The sequence below is a fragment of the Macrobrachium rosenbergii genome, chromosome 4 (genome assembly GCF_040412425.1).
Source record: "Macrobrachium rosenbergii isolate ZJJX-2024 chromosome 4, ASM4041242v1, whole genome shotgun sequence".
NCBI classification, from domain to species: Eukaryota; Metazoa; Arthropoda; class Malacostraca; order Decapoda; family Palaemonidae; genus Macrobrachium; species Macrobrachium rosenbergii.
In genome coordinates this window covers 42,021,599-42,048,807 of record NC_089744.1, presented here as the reverse complement: position 1 = coordinate 42,048,807, position 27,209 = coordinate 42,021,599, and the positions used below count along the sequence as shown (strand labels likewise).

Below are 27,209 nucleotides of genomic sequence, written 5' to 3'. Positions count from 1 at the left end.
CGTCGGTGTCTTGCCGTAGGATATGTCGCATACATTATGGTATTAGGTAACCTGTCTTGAGTAATATCCATGCGCTGACTTATGTGTAAGCATGTCATTTTGGAGGAATTATATATTTTTTCTGTCCACACACACACACACACACACACACACACACACACACACACACACATGTATATGTTTGTGTATATATTTTAAATATATATATACATATATATGTATATGTTTATACATATCTATAAATGTATATATACATCTATAAATAAATATATATATATATATATATATATATATATATATATATATATACATACATACATACATACATACATACATACATACATATATGTACATATACATACATTATATATATACTATTATATACATATATATGTATATACATATATTATTAGGAACTCTACTGTCGTGATAAGATGATTTACTATAAAGCTTTTTATTTTACCTTAACCTTGAAGAGCATTTCCAGGCTCTTTCTAGGCCTTCTAACAATTCCCCTTACTACGGTAGCTTGTTAGCTAAAGAGTAAGATTTACCAGCAATATAGACAGTAAAATACACTTAAATGAGTGGGTAATGGAAACCTTTAACGTGAATACCTAAATTTATTGCAATAAGTTATTTACACAAGTCCCCATTATTGGCCGTGGGCATAGCACATTCACCTACAATCCTCATTCATACCCACAATTAACTGTCACTTAAATGATAGTTAGAGGGAAAGTGCTGAGGAGAAGGGAGAACAACACCTCCCGCAGTAAGTCAGTAATAAGTGGTAGATAAAAGATAGAAGGAAATCCTCCTCGGCTAAGAAGCGAACTGCCGCCGCCTCAACGTTTTCCTGTGGTGAACTCGTGTTACTTACTTTGGGAGGGGGACCTAATGGGAATTACCTAGTTTTTATCTCCTACTTACCCCTCAAGTGCTTAACCGGTACATTGCTGGTAATTAAATCCAATGTTATGAGGAAATCCTTAACCTAACTTAGCACAGTACTTACAGTAGTATACCACTAGGTATGTTCCCCACACCGGACAAAAAACAACGCAATAATCACTGAATTAGTTTACCCTATGAATGATGGTTTCGTTGGCACTTCGATGTATTGGTTGTCCCATAAGGGAATGAGTCAATTTTTGGTTATAAAGAAAGGGTCCTCAGAAGATCTCGAGTCAACGGCTGTTTGCAGAAGATTCTAGAGGTGTCACCACAACAAAAGAAGAGAGCGCAGGATGTGGGCGACGTTGATGGTCTCAGAACACCTGAGAGCACGAGAGCACAACCGTAGGCACAAGGGGGTGAGGTGTGAGCAACAGACACGCCCACTTGAATATAGAAGCCAGTCCACTTGTAGCAGAGCAATGGTGCAAGAAGGTGACTGCCACACTGAAGAACAAGCCGTGAATAAAGTCGAGAACTTCTCTACAGGAGCGTCGAACGCAATCTCTCGTCGCTCCAGACGAAAATAATGTAAGTCGCCTCTTAAGCAGTCCAACGTGGCAGGAGGCGGAAGACAAAACCAACGAAACACTCGTACATAAAAATAAACAGAACTTTTCCCGGGCAGAGTACCAATTAACAAATAACGACCTTCGGTAGTGGAAGCACAAAAAAAAAAAAAAAAAATCTAGCCAAGAATTCGAGGCTGAAATGAACTCATGAAAAATTGAACATTAATTAACAAGCAAATGTTTACGTTAAAGGAGTCACGAGACAAATACTTAAGTAGCTGAGATACATACATACAGTACATACATATATATATATGTGTGTGTGTGTGTTTTATTTCAGAAACTTTCAAATACTAATGGGTGAAGTGATGCAACCCTAAATATGTTTTATTCTATCATAATTTTGGACATATAATGATTGAATTGATTATTTTATAATAAACAGTAATTATAGCTTAGGTCTGATATTGCATTATGATATTTGCAAAGAACATCATAGTTTGTATACATATTGCATTAAGTGTATGGTAAATTAATAAAATTTATAATTACACTAAAATATCCAAAATACATTGTTGACAGCATCAGTGTGGAGTATTTTGCACTTCATGCAACTTTTTATTCTAGCTTTTTTCTTTTATTTTGCTTGGCCCGTGTTTTTACCGCCATGTACAACCCTTCAAGTAAATTTATTCTTGACGCTGCCTTTATTATTGGATCTGACTCTTTACTTCCCCCAGCCGCCTCTTTCTGACGTCACTCGGGGTTCTCTGATGTAGAGCCAGATAACTTGCAGTCAGTCAACAGGTGAATCATTCGGCCTTATCCTGAAGGAAACATAAAGTTGCACTTTCATGCGACTCTTCTCAAGAAGATAGAATAATGGATGGATTCCTTTTTGGATGTTGGCTGATGCACATCAGCGGGAATGAAGTGCCTGTTTTAGGATTTTATCAGTTGGACCAACCTCCAAGTAACACCAACTAGCCTAAACTCAGAGGAGAGAAAAAGGTAATATAATATAATAAGAATAAAAATGGTGGGTTTACGCTCTAATATAGCTCTAGATTTACTTCGTCTGTTTATAACAACATACTTTACAACCCGCCAGGACAACGTCGCTTGATCCTTGTCTTCGCCAGGGATTCACAAACTAGTTCTCGTCAGCTGCGTGTCTTCAAGGTACTTGAAATGCGGTCATGTGCCCGTTGCGTCTCGTTTTGTTCTACTCCACACGAAGTATTTCATGCTGCATTAATGTTCATACGATGAGGAGTGAATGCTTCACAAGATTCAATGTCTATTTTTCTTCCTTTTGAGGAATTATATTCTTACCTAGCACCGAATGGCACAATTCTGTGAAAAAACTGCTTTCACTGTTTTGGACTCATTCACAATGAAAGGAATCTTGGAAAAAAAAAAAGCATTTGTATCCCATTCATGAAATATCTTCGAGCAAGAAATTGACTGAAATGGCAGGTACGTGAAGCTGTACCCATGTCAGGGCAGAAATGAAATAATGTGAACAACAATTAATAAGTGATTCAAAGACAACAACAAATTCTTGATTCTGGGTTCTGAGCCCTGGTATGGCAACAGTAGATTAAAGATATGATTAGCACACACGTGTTCTTGCTTTTGGGTGGGTTGTTTCTGCAGTATATTATGCATTTATCAAGATGTATTAAGATTTCTCCTGAAACAGATGCTCCATAATGTAAGTCAACGTTAAAAGCCGTAACTTGCAGTCTCAATGAAATACGTAAGCTTCTTTTCCACGACTACAAGGCTTTGGCACTCTCTTAATGTTTCTGTTTTCCCTGCTTTCAATAACTTTTTGTCTTTCAAAAGGCGGGCCTTATAGCTTCCAGTTAATACTGGATTTCGTAAAAAACATGTTTTTTAAATTTCCCACCATGTGGGGAGATAATGTTTTTGTTCGCATTATCATTCTTATTTTCCTCCTCATCTAACCAACATCAGAGATTAGCTTCGAAATTGGAACCACAGCAATAATTCCATGATTGCCTTTGAATTTCCAGAGAGAAAAAATGTGTCATCCCAGCTGTGTCTGTTCCTCCGAAAGTAAAAAAAAAAAAAAAAATAAATATAATATATATATATATATATATATATATATATATATATATATATATATATATATATATATATATAAATACCAGAGCTGTATAGCTTGCTTTCTTTTTTTTTTATAAACTATACACTGAGTAGATTTATATGCATATTTCCCAAGAGATTTCCATGATTCTAGTTGCTTATCGCAATAAAATATTCTGTCAAGCAAGAATAAATTATAAAGAAACTTGAACTGGTTCTAAAGATTCTCTAGTTGTTGTTATTATTATTATTATTATTATTATTATTATTATTATTAACTAAACTTCTATAGAAATATATCAAATCATTTATCTAAATTTATTCAGATAATCGTCCTTGTAACAACCCTGATATACTCTTACTCACATCCTACGCTTAACGTTGTTCTTGGTATTGGAGATGAAAGAAAAACAATAAAAGTCTTGCATGCAAGGAGAAATTATTATTATTATTATTATTATTATTATTATTATTATTATTATTATTATTATTATTGGAAATAGGCTTATACTGTTGTTCACAAATTTTATCATTATTTTATTATTACTATTACAGTATCATCAGTCCAGGGTACCGCTGAGTCCACTGTTAATCCATAAGCGTTTAGTTGTTCAAAGACACAGAGACCAGTAATTATTATTATTATTATTATTATTATTATTATTATTATTATTATTATTATTATTATTATTATTATTATTATTATTATTATTCAGAGGATAAACTCTTATTCATATGGAACAAGCCTACAGGCTTGATCTGAAATTCAAGCTTCCAAAGAATATGGCGTTCCTCGGATACAAAAAGCATGTGAACAGTTGAGAGAGAGAGAGAGAGAGAGAGAGAGAGAGAGAGAGAGAGAGAGAGAGAGAGAGAGTTCCCGATGCTATTTTAAACTTCAGGGCCCTCCAGAGTCAGATCATGGGAAAGTATAGCAGTTCTGTGCCACTCTCCTGAAATGGAAGGAACGTAAATACACAAGACTTGTTTGAAGTAGGTGGTCTGCTGTGCTGTTGACATTCGTGTCAGCTCTACGGCCACAAGTACCATATTTAAAACTATAGTTCTTCTCAGTTCAATTTTTGGAGAGTAAAGATCGTTGGGGTGCTCATGTGTTCGTCTCTCTCTCTCTCTCTCTCTCTCTCTCTCTCTCTCTCTCTCTCTCTCTCTCTCTCTGCAGTATAAAACGTAGAACTCGAAATTTTTATAAATAATGTGTGAATCATAATTTGTGTATGTAGACAAACACATTTATATATATGTATACATGTAAGATGTATGTGTATATAATTTCAACGGAGCATGATGAACTACACCCCACAAGGAGTGAGATAATGATTTTGAAATATTCATGACCTCCAAAATGATGGTGTGTGTGCCTTGGATACGTACAGATAACAAATAAAGTGAAACTAGCTGGTTTTCATGTTCTATAGCATATTGCCAGAATGAATTACTTTTATTCCTTCTCTCTCTCTCTCTCTCTCTCTCTCTCTCTCTCTCTCTCTCTCTCTCTCTCTCTCTCTCTCTCTCTCTCTCTCTCTCTCTCTATATATATATATATATATATATATATATATATATATATATATATATATATATATATATATATATATATATATATATATATATATATATATATATATATATATGTATATATATGTGTGTGCGTGCACAAATTATGAGTCACACATTATTTATAAAAAAATTCGAGTTATACATTTTATACTGCACACACAGAGACAGAGAGAGAGAGAGAGAGAGAGAGAGAGAGAGAGAGAGAGAGAGAGAGAGAGAGAGAGAGATTCCAATGTAATTTTAAACTTCAGAGCCCTCCAATGTTTGTGTATATATATATATATATACACACACACACATACATACATACGTACATACATACATAATGTCAATGTCTTGATCGGAACTGCTTGGACGTTTTATCGTTTATTTTTCTGTCCATGTAAAAATATCGACAGTAGGGCAGCACTAAACGTAAATATTTGTCAGTTGGTTTGCAAGACGTTCTCATAATGAGACTTATGCGTCTATCAGTCTGAACTTAGATTGTTATAAGGAACCCTTACGATTACTGAAAAGGAACAAGACCTTGCAATAGGATAACTCACTTCGTCACATGCGTCGCCACACAATTATAAGAGCTGATATTTTGGGAACTAATGAGCCAACTACTCTCAGGAACTACGAGTATGCCTTTCTGTACGAAAACGAGAGGGACCTAAAGGAGCAGGGCAGTGGGTGTAGATGTTATAGGGTCGTCTGCCAGCGAAAATCTATCATGGCCATAGCCTTGAATTCAGAGTGCAGGTTGCTGCCGACGATTCCACTGAGCTACCATGACCACGAAATTCAAATGCTTTGAATAAATGCTGGAAAGAAATGTTTCCTGAGAGAGAGAGAGAGAGAGAGAGAGAGAGAGAGAGAGAGAGAGAGAGAGAGAGAGAGAGATTCAAACCTCCGGAGTTGTTTGCTCAGTTGGTAACATCTCCGCATTTATGTCTGTTGTGGTAAAGAGGGTAATTTCCATAATAACGCTTTCATCTTACGCAATAACTCAGTTTCAGAAGTAGCAACAGCTACGCAAACAACCTCATAACTCGACCTAGATGTTTTAGGACGTCCATCATCCCCATCATTAATAAGATTGGTAAAGAGGTCTTGTGAATCAATCACACATCTTAGCCCTCTCATGAAGGCTTGGTTATGTTCATTTCTTCCGGTATCCCAAAGTCTGGATATTTTTAATTTCTGGTTATTCTGTCAGGTGGTCATGAAGAAACACGACTTGTTTCGTCACGATTGCAGTCTCCTTCATTCCTTATTAGTGATTTGATAATTCTATGTATGTATATATGTATATATATGTATGTGTGTGTATACTGTATATATATATATATATATATATATATATATATATATATATATATATATATATATATATATATATATATATATATATTTGAATCACGGAAATATGGAACGTGTTGAATATATAAATATTAAGAAAATCCACAAAGGAAAGAGAAACAATGGAGTGCTGCGACGCCTTCCAACTTATCGTCCTTTACTTAACAGACTGAAGAAATACAAAAAGTTTACAAAGAAAGCTCATATAAATGACAGATGGGGACTACAAAGGAAAATATATGTACCTGGAATCCAACACAGTTGAAGAATTAGTAGAACTGCCAGAACAGGGTTAAATATTTAAGAGGTTTTACAAAGGGTTAGGATCAACCATTCAGAAGCAGGGACAGGACAATTAAAGGATTATACAAGGAGATGACTGACCACCAAAAAATGTTGTAAAAGTACAACTCAGTAATTCTTTTTTTTTTTTTTTAAACAATAGAAATTTTTGCAAGATGAACATTTTTACAAATAAAAAATTATATTAAACATATGAATACATATAAAATATATATAAGGTAACTAATTTGTAATTAAGTCAGTGATTTTATCTTTTAGGTCGTTCTTGAACATTTTTCTAATACAGGGGTCCAAATAATGCATGCCAGGGCTAAGGTTAAAATTATAGCTGGAAGTAAGCTGTATAATAGCGGATTCCAAAAGATTTCTTGAAGAGAAATCTTTCGATCTGGCAGTCGCTGAACTTTCAGTCCGGTTTATCCTGTGAGAGTTATCACTTAAATTAATGAATATAGCATTGGATGTTTGCCCAGTTTTGACAGAGTTAAGTATATCTAAGTTTAACCAGACCACTGAGCTGATTAACAGCTCTCCTAGGGCTGGCCCGAAGGATTAGATTTATTTTACGTGGCTAAGAACCAGTTGGTTACCTAGAAACGGGACCTACAGCTTATTGTGGGATCCGAACCACATTATAGCGAGAAATGAATTTGTATCACCAGGAATTAATTCCTCTTATTTTTCATTGGCCGGCCGGAGATTCGAACTCGCGGCCAGCAGAGTGCTAGCTGAGAACAGAACCCACTCTCCCAACGAGGAACTGCCCAGTTTTGACAGAATGCTTATATTGCTTAATATGTACATCTAAATCTTTGCTATAAAAAGAGGGACAGTCCGAACATGGAATTTTATATATGTCGTTTTCTTTAGGGCTATTTTTTATTAACATTCCTGTTAGTGTGTTGTTATAGGAAAAACGATGTTGACATTAAAAGATTTTAACAATGATTTTGTTTTCAAAACCACTAAAATAAGGCAAGCTAAGAATGTTCTTAGGGGTTTCTTTCTCCATGTTACTTTCACTATAAAACTTTTTGTGGGCTTTATTATAACAGATCACTAGTATATGTGAAGGATAACATAAATCTGTCCCTATTTTTCTTATGTATTCGATTTCTTGATCTAAATACAGGGGACTGACAATGTGCAGATCAAGAAATCGAATACATAAGAATAATAGGGACAGATTTATGTTATTCTTTACATATATTTGTTATGATTTCGGAATCATCATAGGAAATGCAAGATTTACACTTATTAGTACGTTCTTAATACTGGATAACTTCTTATTCAAAGTGCAGCCTGTTCTATGGCTGGCCCCATGATGAGAGTCAATTCGCCCTTTTACCATTCTTTTGGCGGAACAGATTCGAGACCCGAGATTACATCTTGAGCAAGTATACTTTCAAACGTTGGTCACATATAAAAGTATGAGGATAAGCTATATCAACGTAACTAAGAATAGCGTTTTGATTAGTTGCTCTTTTAATGAACAAACCTATACATCGCAAATGCACAGAAACTATACATTTGAGATGTATAGGTTTGTTCATTAAAAGATCAACTAATCAAAATGCTCTTCTTAGCTGCGTTGATATAGCTGATCCTTAAATTGTCCAAAATGTTGAGATCATTTCACCAAACGAATTCGTAAATTCACTGACAAAACACAGCGCTTAACGGTCGTTGATACTACACAACATTAAGGATTCTCCTTGGCTACCCTAACCCTCATTAGCACCCACTCATAAAATTATGCAACATGGCTAGGGCTTTTGAACAGAGTTTGCTTAATTCGGTGACGGCCAGTTCTTTCTAAATTAGATAGCACGCAGGAGGCCCGATTACGCACGACTGGAATTCGCCAACTCGCAACAACCGGTTTGGTCCGTTAGGCTTCGCAATCTTAAGAATGCATGGAAGATGTGAATTCGTAGCACAACCGGTTTGATCAGCTGTTCTTTTCTTAACATCTACTTTGAATCTTTGAGTGGCCGAAGTTGGTTGGGCAATTATGCCCATCTCAGCCTCTTTGTATTCGTGCAAGTATATATTTAAATAAGCATCAGGCTTAGGATTAAGTAGAACTTCCAGAAATGTAAATCAGGCATTCCCTTTCATTAAAACCGAGCAGCTTCCCAGTTGTCGGACAGTATTGGGAACGGTTAGAATAGTTAATGTGCTTATAAATGTCCAAAGTTATAAGGAAAAAAAAAAACTCGCAAACTTCCAACAAAATTGTATCATATTGGTCTATCGATCAGAAAAGTCAAGTAACGTTGAGTTTGGCCAGCAATTGGATGGGTGACTTTAATGGGTATCAGGACGTTACGTGACCACAACATTACTGGTCTTTCGATCAGTGAGGTTCGGTGAAATTGGGTCCGGTCAATACTTGTATGGGTGACCATAAGTGGGTACCAGAGGCCGTTGTACATAATTATGCTTCTTCGACCGTGAATGAACTTACGGGGAAATGGGCCGAAGTAAGTCCAGAAAAGTCAACATCTCTTCAGAACCAGACGAGCCCTTGTCTCATGTGGTCTTTGCAAGAACTGCTGCTACTTATTTTGCGGGAAAAGTATAATTCTGATCTAATTCTGATGCCTTTCAAGACTGTAGGCGACTTAGACAGGGAGGAAATTGCTCTCGGTAGCATTTGGGTACACAGGATTTCATTTTAGTGGAAGATCACGTAGACATTTACGTTGATAGCTTTTAGATAAGATCACGAAAAACTGATAAAGTGATGACTTAGGACGAGAGCATGGAACCCCCTTTAGGAACCACAGATGAAAAATAATAAACTAGTACCAGAGAGAGCGGCACAAGATTATTGACACCTATATGGAGACAGGAAAAGCGTTTTGTCTCACAGTTAATTAAGAAGGGTACACTCAACTTCCAAGTCGTTCTGTTCACCTTATGCACCCCTGGAAATATTGGGAATGACAGCTTAAGACTATTCACATTTCAAACGCCAGATTTGAATGAAGTAGCGTCAGAACTCAGTGGTAAATAAAGCTTTGTATATCTATCATTGGTTACGAATACTTAAACCAATAAATTTGAAAATATAGTACTGCATACAAATTATACGACTTGGGTCACAAAAAAGTAAGAACAGTCTTATATCAGTATATCAGTTATGACTGCTAGAAGAACTGCTAGAGTTTGCCTTGGACTTGTTATGTACAATAAAATGCAAAACAAATATAAAACCCCAGAAAATGGACTCTTACGTTACGTTGTTCAGGTCTAAGGTATAAACGCAATTCATTGGGGAAGCAGCATTTATCTTTCAGAATTCGTTGTGTATTATGTTAATGGAAAAGATAAGAGTTTGATGATAACAAAAGAAGCTATTGATTATTAATGTTGATTTGATCTTGACACAAATAGCCATCCTTATCATTTTTGGGTAGCTGTTAGCGAGAGATAATACATTGCAATTTGTCTATGATTCACATGTTGCACAATTGAGATGATTACCGTGATCTTCTATTGTAAAGTTCCGTTCACTGGTGCTACGGGAACTAACCGATAATTTTCGTAATCGTAATATCAGGTTTCGCCTTACTCAAGCTTTTTTGTTTTTTCTTTCATAATTTGATACTTTTAAATAAAGAAACTTTTGAGGTACTATATAGAAGTTCATCTGGAAGCATCTCTTTAATTTCATTTGCAATGGTGTTTGTCTTCTTGCATTTTATGCAAACTAGGGCATCATAGAACACCACTTAAGTCACTGGGAGACCCAGTTTCCCAAGGAGGGTGCATTGGTGTGTAATGCGAGAAAATATCATTATCCACTTGAATTTGGGTGGTTATTTGTGTGTGTGTGTGTGTGTGTGTGTGTGTGTGTGAGAGAGAGAGAGAGAGAGAGAGAGAGAGAGAGAGAGAACTGTATTTAAGGAGATCTCCAAATGTTTTCTTAATGACGGTCAGTTGTAAACGATACCTGAACAGCAACCCCAGTTCCCCACGCCGGTAACAGCCATAAGGAATGGCTTTCAGTCGCACCAACTTTTCTTCTGAACCACGGACGAGGTAAACAGGAGAGACGAGAATTGCATCTTCTTTTAGTTAGTTCTGTGAAACGAATAACAACGAAGGAGTTGAGTTGGTCTTCGAACGAACGCAGCGCCTGGTACGTACGTATACGTGCGTTCATTGAGGTTAGGCGGCGAGGCAATAAATAATACGGCACTTGTTCCTGACATCGTTATCCGGTTGATCCCAAGTGATTGAACGCCTTCTAAACGCGTGAGGTGTCGGGATCAAAGGGCCCACACAGATCGAGAAGCCGCCAGTGGAATGGGACGAGGCCAGTAAAAGAAGGCACACGGCAAAGGAAAAAGGAAATGGAGAATAACGGAGGGAGGCAACACAAGACAAGAGACGAAAGGGAAGTGGTGAATGGAAGGAGGCGAGAAAGGAAAAAAAGGATGGTTTTTTATTGTGAGAATCTATTAAGGACCTCTTTCATACGCCGAATCAAAATGCTGTTTGATCGACTGCCAAGCTTCCACCGGATAGAATGTTTGTATGAAAAAATAAAATAAGAATAAAGAGAAGAAGGTATGAGATGATTGAGATAAGACATGATCAATAAGTTAACTAATAACAGCCAAAAAACGAAATAGTTAAGGAATCATATATGGTTCCTTAATATCTCCGGAAAAGCTATTAAATATTGCCACAAAGAATTTTCCACAGTTTCGCAGTGAATAAAGTAGCATAGGGCACCTCAGTAGAATAAGGTTGCTGTACGAGATTAGGCTGAGGCACTGTGGATGTTTTATATTGAAATCGATAGTGCGAGTGCTTCGAACTAAGGTATATAAAAGATGAAAGTACTGGGATGCAGCTTATATATATAGGTAGCAAATCAGCCTTGGTAAGACATTAGACAAAATATTTGAAGTTTGTGGCCTTATTTTGTTACTATGTCGATAGATAAAAGAATCTTTAATTAATATTTAATTTTCTGGAAGCCTTAGAGCACCAAGTGCTGGCAGAATGACTGCACAGAATCATTAAGCATAACGTTTAACGATACACACTGAATCGTTAAGAGAGAACCTGACGCAAGATCGAATGATTAATGAAGTCCCACTTTGACTATAGTTCAGCCCAACACCCTACTTGCGAAATATCTGAATATAATCTTTCGGTTCCAGTAAGACTGGAGCGAACTACTTTTGATCAGAGGAGAACAAATACTTGCAACCAGAATAGTCTGAATCGTCTGTGTACTGAGCATTACAAGGTCAACAATTATGTCTCTAGGAAAGCCTAAAAGAAAAGGTTAAAGGTCAGTTCTCTGCAGAGCAATAGGCACAACAAATCTAGACTCACTAAAGACAACAGCATCAGTTCTCTGCTGCCAGTCATTTGAACATTAAATAAGTAGATTAAGTTCATACTCCAAGACACTAGGAAAAAAACTTTTTACGAGTGGCCAAGTCAAAGCAAGCGCTCAAATGTATATAAGCATGTCGACTCGCAGTCAGTTAAGTTTGTATTGAACTAACCTCTAAAAGACTTAAAAGTATCGCAGTATTCATCTGTTTTCCTGTATGCATAGGGGCTAACAAAAGAGATGCTTCAACATATTCATAATGAAAACTTTCGACATTACAGGTATGGTGTTTAGCACTCATTCAACCGGTTCACCTTGGAATGTACTGCATAGAGAGAGAGAGAGAGAGAGAGAGAGAGAGCTGTGACAATAATATATTTTTTATGTACACCTTGGATTAATTAAGAAAAATTAGAGACGCCGTTTAAACGTGTAAGGTAGGATATATAATATCAATGGTTCCAAGATTCGCGACATTACACTCATTTTGAGAGAAAAGCAAATGTCTCATAATATTCATACTGAAGAGAACTAAGAGACACAATAGAACCAAATTTCATACATCGGGCAAGTAACAGAATTTCACTTATTTATTACTTTATCTGTACTGTTATCTTTATCCTCAGAGTTCACAAAGTCTGCAAAATCAGATAAGACTTCGTAGACCTTCACCTCACTGTCATTAGAAGAGTCTCTGGCTCTCTGACTGCCTCGTTTCCAAAGGCGTGTCATTTCCGCCATGCCCTCTTAGTCCCCTTCATTATGGTCTGAGGCGTAAGTTTTTCATAAACGAACAACAAGAGCATCCTCATAATTTTCTCATATCCTTACATCCATTAGTTTTCGAGTGTGCGAAACTATACCCACTCACTTAGACGTACAAACATACTCAGAGGGGGAAAAAAAAAGGTCAGCTTAATCTTACACCAACAACAACAACAACAGATATGCTTGCGGATGGAAGGGTTAATTAAGGGAATCCAAGAGGCAATGAACTCGCAAAGTGCTTAGGGACGTGCTTCTTAGTTGCAGTCAGTATTAACGAACAAACACTCTCTGTGAGACTGTGTTGTGTTGTGCTTGAAAAGCTGGTTCTTTAGCCCGATAAGGGATTCTTATTGAATGGAGAAGTTTTTCTGTTTGTATGTCGACCTTTGTAGGCACTGCTATTAATGCTCGCTCTCTCTCTCTCTCTTGAATCTACTATCGATGTTTTGTTTCTTGAACAAATGGTTTGGCTTGACAATTGCACATATCAGCAATATTTGATTTATTATTATTGTTATCATTATTATTATCAATCACAAGGCTGAATGTGTGAAAAAACAGATTTATCCCTTTCAGAAATCACCACCACAGTGGGAAATGGTTAAAAGCTACACTGCCATCCGAACAACAGGTACATTTCAGGTTAGTCTTTTTGAATGTATGTAATTATCTTGAGCTGGTTATTTCTAATGTAACAAAATATCAACAATTATATTTTTATGTTTTCAACAACGATGATTTAGCTGGCCTAACAGGTACGTATTTTTTTCAATCTGATATTTTACAGATAATTATATGGTGACTTACTAAATTCGAAAAATCTGTTCGGCGTCTGTAACCGTGGTAACTATAACGATAGATAATCCTTAATGAGTCAACCAGCAAACACTTCAAGCGCTCCATCGAAAGTATTTTTGTCGGTGGCTCATCCCGCATTTCTTGGTAAAACTGACCAAGTCCTACCATGAACCTAACGTCCCCCATTTGCTGCCGTTCTACATCCTTTCCCATCGCAAATTCACACACACACATGGTCATCTCTGCCCGTCAATCAGTTCGTCCCGATCCTTAATTTTCATTTCCTCATTCCGAATCCTGGCTTGGCGGCTTTCTTATTTGAGTGACGTGAATGGGCGCTTTTGTATGCCTCACCCCCCTCCCCCACAAAAGGGGATTCTGGGGGCTGGCTGAGTCGGATTCAAGGAGGAGCCCTACTTTGACTGGGTTCTGACTTCGAAGAGGACTTCTGCTGTGTTCTCATCTAGGTTTTCGTTCGGCATTCGTCCCACATGAAACACTCAAGGATGCCTTGAAGTGAACCCCAAAAGGAAGGACATCATCAAGTTATCTTGACTTGGAGGAGGACTTCATACGAGTCCACCTTAAGACCTTTGGTAGGACCTCCGCCTTACCTTAGTTAGACTCAAGGCTGACTGAAGAGTGATTTTAAGGAGGAGGACTACTTTAGGTTTTGGGGACTTGTAGCACTCCTACCGAGGATTTTACTGGGAGGGAACAGAGATCCATCTCAGTTCATTTGGCCCCATGACGCGGACGTGACCTCTGAACCCTGAATGATTCAGCCTCTGAAAGGAGCAAACAGCATTTCTCTCTCTCTCTCTCTCTCTCTCTCTCTCTCTCTCTCTCTCTCTCTCTCTCTCTCTCTCGTGGTAAGAGTTTTATTACGTTGAACATTCTTTGTTTATCTTAGATGCGATCAGCAGTTTTCTCTCTCTCTCTCTCTCTCTCTCTCTCTCTCTCTCTCTCTCTCTCTCTCTCTCAAGAGAGTTGCACAGTAGAGAGACATCACCATGTTATTATTTCTCTTAAATATTTTTTAATTGAGAGAGAGAGAGAGAGAGAGAGAGAGAGAGAGAGAGAGAGAGAGAGAGAGGGTGTGGTAAAAAAGCCTTAGTACTTTACCACTTAACCAAAGTAATCTTCAATTTTAGCCCTAAATCAGATTGCCTCTAGATCAGCAGATCTTTCGCATTTCCCCAAGTGAGCAACAAAATAACAGCTTATGCACGAGATTGTGGCACTCGACGGTTATGCACACACTCACGAGGTAGATGTTACTGAACGAATCAAAGCATAGCGAAAGTCGTTTGAGCTCGTTTGTACAAATCACAGTACAATGCGGTTTCCTGTCGCTGGACCCAGCAGAACAGGCCAGGCCCGTCCGTCCCACTGCCTCCCTTTCTCTTATTTTGGTCAAGGACGACGGACAGTAAATAATATAAATAATAGTCACTAGAAATAATAATGATCATGGCTAGGATTGACAGCCTCGGGGATGGTTATGAGACAGGAGGAACTTCAAGATTATGAGGACAATGATCACGAAAACGAGAAAATGACTTTCACTGCTGATGGAAATGTCGGACGACAACAACAAACAACAGTAACTGGTTAAGCCTGCTCCTCTGCAGAAGACAGAACAAAGAGCCGTGCAACTTCTGCATCCTCTTAGCTTTCACTACTCGCGTTTCCTTTTCAATAATTGAAGAATCGCGCGAACAAACACACTCATTTTACGCAGTATAAATTATGTACATATACGTTATATATATATATATATATATATATATATATATATATATATATATATATATATATATATATATATATATATATACTATATATATATATATATACATACATATATATCTACACACACACATACATACATATACACTACATATACACAGTATGTATATAAAATCTATATATATATATATATATATATATATAAAATATATATATATATATATATATATATATATATATATATATATATATATATATATATATATATATAATTACGTTTTCCGGTTTCTGAACATCATCAAGGATGAGGTTGTTAACTCTACACCTTAGAGCAACTGGCGAGAAGTATTCCGAGCGCTGTACATATTAGGGTCTATTAACTTTAGGTAAAATAGATATCCGTTTTAGAAACCAGTTTCGATACTATGACGACAACACGTGACAGTGGCATTTCCCGCATCTAGAAACAAAGGGTTGGGGTCCTAGGGTTACATTGCAGGCTCATGGTCACAGTTTTTCTTCGTATTTTCTTTTCTGATTTCCATCAGGCCCTGGAGTCGTCCCTTAGGCCTGTGCAGTATAACAGGTAAAAATGTTTGAATATTCAGTGATATTACAATATGGATTTGTAATTCTGTGTTGTCTTTTTATCTTTTAAAGGAAAAACTGTGTTAAATTGGTCGAACCTTAAATGAATAACGTAAACCAGGTGTATGTGATGAAGGAATACACAAGTCTCAGCTATACTGGCGCCCGTTGTGGAGTAGTGCTATCAGTGCACCTCACGTGATAAACTGTAGGCATTACTAAAGGGTGTTTGCAGCCTCCCTCCGGCCCCTAATTGCACCCACTCTTTAGCCGTTTGCTTTACTTCCATTCTGGCTTTCTATCTTTAGTCGTGCTCTCCAACCACCCGTAACTGTCTCCTCTTAGAATAACTGCGGGGTTTTCTCCCAGTTCCAGTTTTAAATCATTGCGCTTCATCTGCTTTATTTTCTGGATCCCTTAATCTTGCTGTCCAACCACTCCAACACCCTCTTTTAAGTGTCTTAAATGCTGGATGGCTGAACATCAGTCTCAACAAATGGTCGGATTCATAACTTCACTTCGTCCATTCCGCATAAATTCTGAAGGCTAAAATGGTCATGTCTTTTACATGGCAAACCATAATGTAGAGTAATATATATTTATATATATATATATATATATATATATATATATATATATATATATATATATATATCAAACAATAATGTAGAAATTAAGTATACCTTAGTTTAACCAGACAACTGAGCTGATTGGCAGCTCTCCTAGGGCTGGCCCGAAGGATTAGACTTATTTTACGTGGCTAAGAACCAATTGGTTACATAGCAACGGGACCTACAACTTGTTGTGGAATCCGAACCACATTATAGCGAGAAATGAATTTCTTTCACCAGAAATAAATTCCTCTAATTCTTCATTGGCCGGCCGGAGACTCGAACTCGGGCCTAGGAGAGTGCTGGCCGAGAACTCTACAGACTCGTCCAACGAGGAACTAGCAATATTATAATAATATATATATATATATATATATATATATATATATATATATATATATATACATATAATATATATATATATATATACATATGTATTAATATATTGCTCTACATTATTGTTTGCCATGTATAAGACATTATTATTATCATGTATAAGACTATTATTATTATTTCAGGCTTCTGAATTTATACGCAGTGTACAAAGTGAAGTTACAAGTGTGTGTGTGTATAAATATATATATATATATATATATATATATATATATATATATATATATGTATGTATGTATACCCACACATACACACATATATATGTATATATATTATCTGTTGATAATAATTCATTTTCGCGTTGATAACCATTAATATTTTATCGTCAGTTGGATATACCAATCAAATAATCAGTATAAGGCCCACCTTCTTGTTAATAAGAGTTTGATTTTATACTTTATTAGTTATTTCCTTCTCTGATAGCGAAAATATTGTACAGTAGTAATACGTGAGTTTCATTGCATTTGGTACAAATTTTTATTTCCATAGCCCAAAGATATTAATCTGAGTATACATGTACACACACACACACACATATACATATATATATATATATATATATATATATATATATATATATATATATATATATATATATATATATATATATATATATATATATATATATATATATATATATATATATATATATATATATATATATATATATATATATATATATATATATATATATATATATATATATATATATATATATATATATATATATATATATATATATATATATATATATATATATATATATATATATATATATATATATATATATATATATAATATATATATATATAAAGCACAAATATCACTTGGAATAGCCCACTCTCAGGGAATTGTGACTGATAAGCTCATCTCACCCAGATACAATTGGAATCTATTTTATTTCAGAAACTGCAGTGATAGACAGTGATTTCTCCATTCGGTTATATGTCGTGTTAGCCGATGGATACGTTGACTATCTGTCAGTGTATCTTATATGCACTTATTTGATATAATTCTGCTTAAGTGTAAGTTGTTCCTAAAATAAAGTGACTTCGATATTATGTGATGTTTGTGGCTTAGTACTTGCGGGTATAAAAAAGTCTTGTGCGTATGAGCGACACACACACACACACACACACACACACATACATATATATATATATATATATATATATATATATATATATATATATATATATATATATATATATATATATAGAGAGATAGAGAGAGATATAGAGAGAGAGAGAGAGAGAGAGAGAGAGAATAAAATTGTCAAACGCCATCCGGTATTGCTTTACTAATTTGTTTCGTTTCTTTTTCAGTTTTTTGCCTATTTCTAATTTGAGGTTATCAGCATTTACTGTCTGCAAATAAGAGTTTAACCTGTTTCCACTTTACGCAGGTTTAAGACTCCTCGATTGAGTTCCTTTTTGGGTTTGGCTATTCATTGTCGAAAAGCTCAACTTGACTTGATCAAATGAGAACTAATGGCTAGAGTTAGAGAAGGATAATAGTTCAGAAGTGGACGAAAAGAGAAAATCATGCTCAGTAGGAAAGAGGTGGGCAGACCCATTTGCTGTTTTGTTGCTCGGTGAAGGTCTTTTTTGGGGTTATTTTTCATGCCTAATGGTTTTACTTTCGAATTGTCCTAAAAATTAGGAAAAAAACGTTCTTTTTATTAATGCTGTAAACTATACTAGATGGTTTATCCGAGAGAGAGAGAGAGAGAGAGAGAGAGAGAGAGAGAGAGAGAGAGAGAGAAAGCAAGCGATGCGCAAGCATTTCTTATTGCATCCCGTCAGATTTTTAAACCAGTTCTGTAAATAGTAACTGGTTAAGCGATATGAATGATTACAATCAACTTTCACGTAAAGACAATGCCGACTTCCAAATTATTTTTCCAACATTATACAGTATGTTTATCAGTCTGCCTGTTTGATTTGTTTCCTAACACATCTATATCTGTCTATATATATGTATGTATGTGTATACATATATATATATATATATATATATATATATATATATATATATATATATATATATATATATATATATATATATATATATATATATATATATATATATATATATATATATATATATATATATATATATATATATATATATATATATACGTTCATGTAACATTTGTCGGGTTTTTACTTCTCACTCGATCTCGCTGTACCAAAAATTCCGTGACTTGATGCACTGAAAATAGCTAAAAAAACAGCAGGCATAAAAAATTTACGTATACATTTCAAATAGACATCCTCAGGATATAAACCTTCTCACTTGCATGCTGAAAATTTGCTTTAAGAAAGCGTAAATTCACACGTAACAAGAAAATTGTACTGTACCTTTTTTAAAACACTGAAGTGGTTTAGAGATATTTACACCAAAACAGCCTCAAAGATCAAAGCAAAAAGATAACCACCACTAGAAAAAACACTGGTGTCATCACCACACCTCCCGAGCGCTCACGCAACTTGTAGACGTCACAGTAAACACTGAGTGGGCAACCTACTACTGTACAGCTGCCTGTTTTGAAACCTGCAGTCCTGCCCAGCCGCCCAACGAGAGGCAGGGTAAGAGAGAGAGAGAGAGAGAGAGAGAGAGAGAGAGAGAGAGAGTTCTAAATGCCAAGATCTTTCTCACACACTGGCCCCGTTCACCCAAACTCCCCCCACTCGGCGAATTCCATCCCATTACCTCCCACAACCCTCCGTCAATTCAGCAACCCCCATGGACCTACGGCGAGACCCATGTGGCAGGCCTGAGCCCCGCTTAAACTGAAAACAAAATAAACAGCTGCTAAAATTGAAGAAAAAAATACTTATATATCTAGTAAGTGTAACGGCAATTACCTAGGATAATCACGGAAAGTTAACGGTTTGATAGAAATCTCTCTCTCTCTCTCTCTCTCTCTCTCTCTCTCTCTCTCTCTCTCTTATCAATAAGACATTCCCCCAAATAGGGTGTGCCTCCAGGTATGGTTCCATAGAAAAGCTTAACAAGTCTTGTACCATCACTCTTTACAGTGAATTAAGGATGGACTGTGTAGAAAACTTCCACATTATACTGTAGGCCGTTCATGATACGCGCGCAGAAGGACCATCGGTAGAACGCCAAGCACACCCCACAACACTGCACCGCCCATCTACTTCTGGTTTGCTCTCTTTTACTTCCGGGATATTAAAGCATATCCATACACCCCATCTAGCTAGCACTTTTTGGGGATCCATCTCCTTTCTCTCAAACCTTCCGTATCATACACACTTTTTCACCAGCTTTCAGTCTAGCGATATCACTATCTGGACCGTGAGCGACATGAACAAGTCACCCCAAACCGTTTATTCATGTTTTGAATCTTGTCTGTGATAATCATCTTACTTAGTCTTTATTGGATTTCCAGATTTCTCGTCCTTTCATCCCATCCTATTTCACTTACCCTACCCAGATACTTTTCCCAAAAACTTCTATCTTTATCCTATCACTTGCATTTTGAAATCTACACTTCACTTCAATAAAGTGGTATTGTGTCGATATTTCGTTCATAAAAGTTGCACACTTCTTTTCTAAACCTTCAGCTATATATGTCTTACTTTCTTCGAGAAATCCTGCCAGACTATTTTCCTGCTATACTCAGCATTAAACAACTCACATAGTAGCACGAGTCTTAAAATGGAGAAAAACAAATTCGTAGTTATAATGTGAAACAGCAGAGAGAACTTTCGAGAATCTGACGATTCTTCTTTTCAGTCAAATTTTCCTTGTCAGTCAGATTGACAGTGACAAGAAGAATCATACAATTCTCGACAATGCCAAGGAGAATCATCCAGTTCTCGAAAGCTGTCTGTGCGGCGCCACATTTTAAATATATTTGCACAATTACTTATCTAGGGATTCTGAGTCATTTTATGCTCCTGTAATTTTCAGCCACCCATGTCACTTTTTCTCAAACAACTGTACAATAATTCTTCCGTTGAACAATTATTACTTCCTCCCTCCTTTCCTATGAAACCTCTCTCTCATGTCCAGGGATATCTTATTTCACCTTGGTAAGTCGCCCAGTAACACTGACTGTCATCACCTCACCTTAGCAACGTTCTCTCGATTCCACCAACAGCCACTTCCACTATATTTTTTCTACACGTATACGAGTATCATTTAAATCTGCACTACGTGCTTTCTCCACACTTAACAACGCTTTCACTTATTTTTTGCACTTACAAGACTTCATTCTTTTTAGACATTTGCGTGTTTTATCGTAAGATACAATGATGTTCTTGCTCAATAACCGTTCTCGTTGCATTTAGTTTTCTTTCAGTTCAAATTCTTTATCTTCCTAAAACAGTTGCATCGTACTTATTTTCCCCTTGGTTATTTGTTTCTTCCTCTTGCATACTTGACGTGGTTTCCTCCTCTGTCATGCATGAGAGTTTCAGACAATCACTCTTTTCGTCACAAAACTTCCAACTTGATTATCCCATCTGCTTCCGATTTTTTCCTTCTTCCCAAGAATCATATCGCAAATGTCTCTCTGCAGACTCAATGAACCCATTTTGCCTGTATGTTATATACTCAAAGACTTCCAGGCAATGTCTTAAACCCTGTCAGTTTTTCTTCCTTCTTCTACCTGACGAGTAGTAACGCTGAGTTATTGTAGAATAAAAAATAAATTAAGGCTTATGGTTTTCCTTAAAAATTTCGTACAGTGATGTGCTTGATAATGTATGTTCTGTGCACCAATATCAGTAAACAGATAGAACAGTATTAAACTCGCTTGTCTTGAGCATTTTATGATCACATTTTGAATACACACCAACTAAGACTACCTTTTATATTCACTCTCGCTTCGACATCATATTCAGACAACTGTTGCCTTTCTCATTGGCTTTAGGCACTCCACGTTTACCGACGTCACAATTTCTTTTTTATTTTGTGTCACCTCCTTTTGCATTTAAATAGCTTAGTACCTCATGTATATATATATATATATATATATATATATATATATATATATATATATATATATATATATATATATATATATATATAATTATATATAATTATATATATATGTGGTGTGTGTGTGTGTGCTTGTGTGTGTGTGTGTATGTGTGTGTATATAATTGTAGTAGCCACAGTGCCATATTAACTTCTTGATTTCTTTACACTTCCTGGATACACTTGTCACTACAAAGCCTTAGATCCAAATGCAAGAATATGAAGTAATTCTGATGACCGTAGCAGGATTCGAACTCGCATCCAGAGTATCAGAACAAGGTCACTTTGTAGTGACAAGCGTATCCAAAAAGTGAAGAATTCGGTAAGTTAAGAGGGCCTTGTCGTTATTACAATTACATAAGTATCTGGTAAAAAGTGACTAGTAGACATGTATATATATATATATGTGTGTATATATATATATATATATATATATATATATATATATATATATATATATATATATATATATATATATATATATATATATATATGGATATGTATATGTATTCTGTTTCGCTGGAAATATTGTTTTCTAAAATATTTCTCCTGGGATTGTTTCTAATTACAGGGTAAAAGTGTTTGTAAATTAATTCAAGATTACATATAGCATGTCACGTAAATTGAGAACATATTTCTGCGTCTGTATAAACATTAATTAAGAAGGTTTTTTTGCGCGCGCTCTAAAATTAGAAAAGTTCGAGATCACGGATAGACGTGTCATAATGGCGATCGCTGTTCATATGAGGTAAGTTTATGATATTAAGACAGTCACGTTTGCAGTGGAGAATGCTTCTAACAACGCAAAACTTTACAAGTCGGGTGTTGATCTTCTATTATTTCAAGAACAATAACCTAAACAAAAGACTGACAAGTTACCTTGTCACGTTCTTTTTAGTTCCTCTTGAAATCAGTTGTCGGTTGCGAACCAAAACATGTGATAAAAATAGCGCTCGTGACCTCTGGACTAGTGTACCTCGTTGTTAGTAATAAAAAATCACTTGAGAAATTCGAGATTGATAAAGGAAACATATGAAGATCATCGGGAGACAGTTTTCACCATTGAGAAGTGTCTTTTCTTCTTTTTATCTATATATGTAAAAATGGATATATGTATGTGTGTGTATGTGCCACGCCACAATAACTCTGAAATGCATTGAGCAATTTCAACCAAATTTTGTATACATATGACTTGCTATCAAGAAATCAGCACTGTGGGGGTAAGACATCACTAGCACTGGTTCTGCCCGTGAAATGGAGCTGGTTATGCCTGTAGACTTATCATACTTAATTTCGGTATACATATGACTTACTATCTGGAAAAGAATACTGTGGGGGTAAGACATCAGTGGAACCAAAGGGGGTGGGGGTTGGGAAGGGAGTGACAGAGAGAGTATGAGAGGGGGATGAAGTGAGAGAGAGTAGAGGGGGTGCTAGGGAGAAGAAAGAGGGAAAGAGACAGGGAGGGTTGAAGAGTGAGAGGGAGAGGAAGAGAGAGTGAGAGGGAGAGGAAGTGAGAGAGGGAGTAGAAGGATTGTTAGGGAGAAGACAAGGGAAAGAGACAGGGAGTTTTGGAGAGAGAAAGAGAGAGAATGAGAGAAGAAAGAGTGAGAGGGAGAGGAAGTGAGAGAGTAGAGGGGGTGTTAGGGAGGACAAAGATGGAAAAGTGAGAGGGAGAGGAAGTGAGAGTGAGAGAGTAGAGGGGGTGTTAGGGAAAAAGTGAGGGAGAGAGAGAGAGTTTATCGGTTGTCATTCAGAGTTATCCTGGGCATATCCGGGTTGGTCAGATAGTTATTCAGTAAAACTGTGGACAGTATTGCTGGCAGTGCTATGAACGGTGATGATTGTAAGTTTAAGAATGGCTGTTAAGCCAGTTTTAAACCAGTGTGCCTCAGTCATAATTTTCCTCCATATTCACTAATTGACAATTTTTCTTCATATGTTGATGACTGCTTGTTTGTCATTTTCTTCTGAGATACTCTATATCTCCTTACACTTTCTATGTCCACACGAGTATTTTATGTTGGGGAAACTTGCAAATCATATTAATAGTGTCATTGCTCTCCTCTATGTGAGAGTGTGCACTCTGAAAATGGGATACAGAATTAACTCCAAAAGACTTCCTTCCACAGCTGTGATGAGTCTTGATGGTTTGCAGTGGAACTTTCTTCAGCTGCATGGAAGAATAGTCTTAAGACATCTGGATATTCAGTGCAGGTGTGATACTCGCTGCTTCAGTGACCACAAGCCACCATAGCTATACTCCTGGCCAACAGTGTCTGTTTCTCTAAAAGGCGGATGGCTCTGTTCTTGCTGCAGTGAGTTTGAAGTTGCAATCGTAAGGTTGTCATTGTGTAACTATATCAAGCATGCATGCCTCGTCCAGACACTTAAATTTGTGATCCATGTTAGTTCTTGATCCACTGATCCCCTGGTGGCAGCACAACTCCTCATCACAAGACTGGTTACGAGGCTGGAAACAGTGGCTGTAGACTTGTACGGATACTCTCTTGTATGGTGTCTTAAGTGTTACGCCATTGGTTATGATCTTCCAAAGTACATCTGCTTCCTGTTTATAAGCTGTTTAGTAGTCAGTTTGGCGATAAACTTTTAGTTTTTCAATGCTTTCTCCTCTGTTCAGGGCTTGTGTTTGGAACTCATTCATTTTCTTCCTTATCAGTAATTGCTGCACAAGAAAGGCCCTTCTGTGATCTAGGCACCAGTGATGGATCTTTGTATGAATCTGGGCGCTTTCTCCTTCATGAAGACAGTGGCTCACTGTATATGTAGATGTAGGTATGTTTTTCTCTTAAATGAGGACATCAAGGAAAGTTGGGGTCATGTTTGCTGGCCTCAGTTGAAGGTAATATCACTAAAAGTCTTCAGCTCAGCTGCTCCAACCTGATAACCAGCCTTTTGATGAGGAATAGCGCAGCCCCCAGAGGTTTCAAAGAATCAAGAGCTAACTTGGTTTTCAAATTTAAGTGTAGGGAAGAGACATGCAAGCTCCTCAATATAAGCTACATTAGGCATACAGTAACAATGCTAAGGACTGAATTCAAGCCTGTCACAACAATGTAGCCATCCACCAGTATTCTGTGTATGTGCATGGGAAGAAACCACCTTTAACTGTCTTTATTAGACACAGAAGTTGTTAACCCAGAGAATAGCTACAAGTGGCTTGTGGTTGTTGAAATTGCAGGCATCATACTACAGCAGCCTTCATTGGATATCCAGCAGTTTTCAGATTTTGTTTTCCCTTGCAGCAGAAAAAATGGAGACAGCCTTGTGGATCATCAAGGAGAATGATCTGGGTCTGTGGAAGTTTTTTTCTTGATTCACCTATTTATTTGTGTTTTTTTTTAATCTTTAATTTCTTTACTTCTCTCGACTATATACTGGAGTGGTTTCATTGTAGATAGGTAAGGACTTCTGTTAGCCAGTTCATATTTTTGCTTGCTGCAATGAAGCTGTGGAGACATTTAATAATAAAAATGACAAGAACGCTGGATTACTTAAGAACACCGCTTATTTTCGTATTTCGAAGGCTTTTTGTCCATTAAATCACTGTTGAAAAAATGTAATGGCAATGTAATATTTCACTGAAGAGCACGGTAAAAAACTAAAAAAACATGCTTATAAGAAAATTTTCCCTCTCCTAAGTAGTACCCTTAATTATAAAATCCCATGTACAGATGTGACTTATTTTATTTGAGTCTGGCAATTAAGGAATTAAATGTCGGAATAAATCAACGTAAACCTTCAGGTGGAACTAGGCCAAAGAACAATGCTCACTTTTTGCAAATAAGTGAAAATCACATGGAAATGATTGGTCCTCTAGTAGTGTGATAAGCTGTAACGGTTTTATTTCAAGGAACATCTTAAAATCTGCATTGTTACAACTAACAAATGAAAATAATGTTAATTTAACTCCAAGTTTACTCATTCTAGCCCCATTCTGCACAATCTGTTCGAAGGAGATTTGAGAGAGAAAGATGATCAGAAATTCTTGTTAGTGCCCTTAGCATCTCCTTGCTTATGCTAGTTAATCCATGACAGCTGTTCCTCGAGTGAAAGTAAACCTTAAATGTAATGACCTTTTTATACACTGTATCAAGAGTATCCTTTCATACGCCATCTTCCTTGCAATAAGTCAAAGGAAAAAGGAATAAGCAATTAACTAATTTATTTTAGTATGATTCACTGTAGGCAAATTCGCCTCTATAACCTCTCTCACCACTGCCTTTGGTGGGAAACCACTTTAATCTCTTTCTTGTCCAAGTGCTGCCGGAATTCCTTAAATTCCAGGTGTGGACCCAATCAGAGCTAATTGTCGCCCGAGGCAGGTCAGCTGGTGGGCTGAACACATGTGTTCCGCCGTCTTGAAACTGCAGCCACGCTACCTGCATTTCCATGGGGGTAGAACGATCCCAACGCCACCTAGGAAGAGGAAAAAACGTAATTCCCGGAAGCTATGAAGGGTCTTGGAGAGAGACGCTGTCTTAGAATTGCTCAGGGACCACCATAGAATGGATGTCCGGTCCCTTGCTCCATCAAGCTGCCTATTTCCAAAACGTGGCTGGCGGTAACCAAAGAAACTTTTGTTGTGAACTAATTCACTTGCCCTCCCTCTCGCTGGCCCTCATAAGAAGAGAACTTCAGCTCCTAAATAAGGTAAAGTACCAGGACTTAAGGTTTTTTCATCAGTAAAGTTCCCTATTCGTCTTTAACTATTCTCCATTTCTTTTCATAGTGCGATATACCTACAGAGAGACCTGTATTGCTTTTTATATTTTGTGCTGTTTAATTTGCAAAGCATTGACGAGAAGTGTAACGTAATCGTATGATATTCGAGTCATTGGAATCGAGTTCAGTCTAGGCATCTTCTATGCAGTTCCTCGATTCCTTCATTACAGTGCTAGTTTCGGTTGAGTAACCATAAGTGTTTCGATTACAGATTAGGAGTTATTCCGCTGTGGATCTGCGTATCATCTTATGTGCATAGTGGTCCCCACTACCTCATTTTCAGCGCCCTTTGAAGTGGGCACCCCATTGTATTTCCTCCAACAAATTCCCCGTCATTTGCTCTTCATCTTATTACACTAG

General features: G+C 36.7%; 2 protein-coding genes across 3 annotated transcripts in view; one reads left to right on the top strand and one right to left on the bottom strand.

The window, feature by feature from the left end:
* Positions 1 to 27,209, top strand: part of LOC136833197 (uncharacterized) — a 185,241-nt gene that overhangs the window by 40,713 nt on the left and 117,319 nt on the right. The window contains exon 3 of the mRNA XM_067095060.1: positions 13,525 to 13,590. Coding sequence (XP_066951161.1) covers positions 13,525 to 13,590 — 66 coding nt within the window. The remainder of the gene's footprint in view (positions 1 to 13,524; positions 13,591 to 27,209) is intronic.
* Positions 1 to 27,209, bottom strand: part of LOC136833196 (aminopeptidase N-like) — a 98,130-nt gene that overhangs the window by 42,925 nt on the left and 27,996 nt on the right. The window contains exon 1 of one of the 2 annotated variants that reach the window (XM_067095044.1): positions 19,454 to 19,762. The exons of the other annotated variant lie outside the window; for it this stretch is intronic. The gene's annotated coding sequence lies outside the window, so the exon portion shown is untranslated. Of the gene's footprint in view, positions 1 to 19,453; positions 19,763 to 27,209 lie in introns of those variants that run through there. 2 annotated transcript variants of the gene reach the window in all.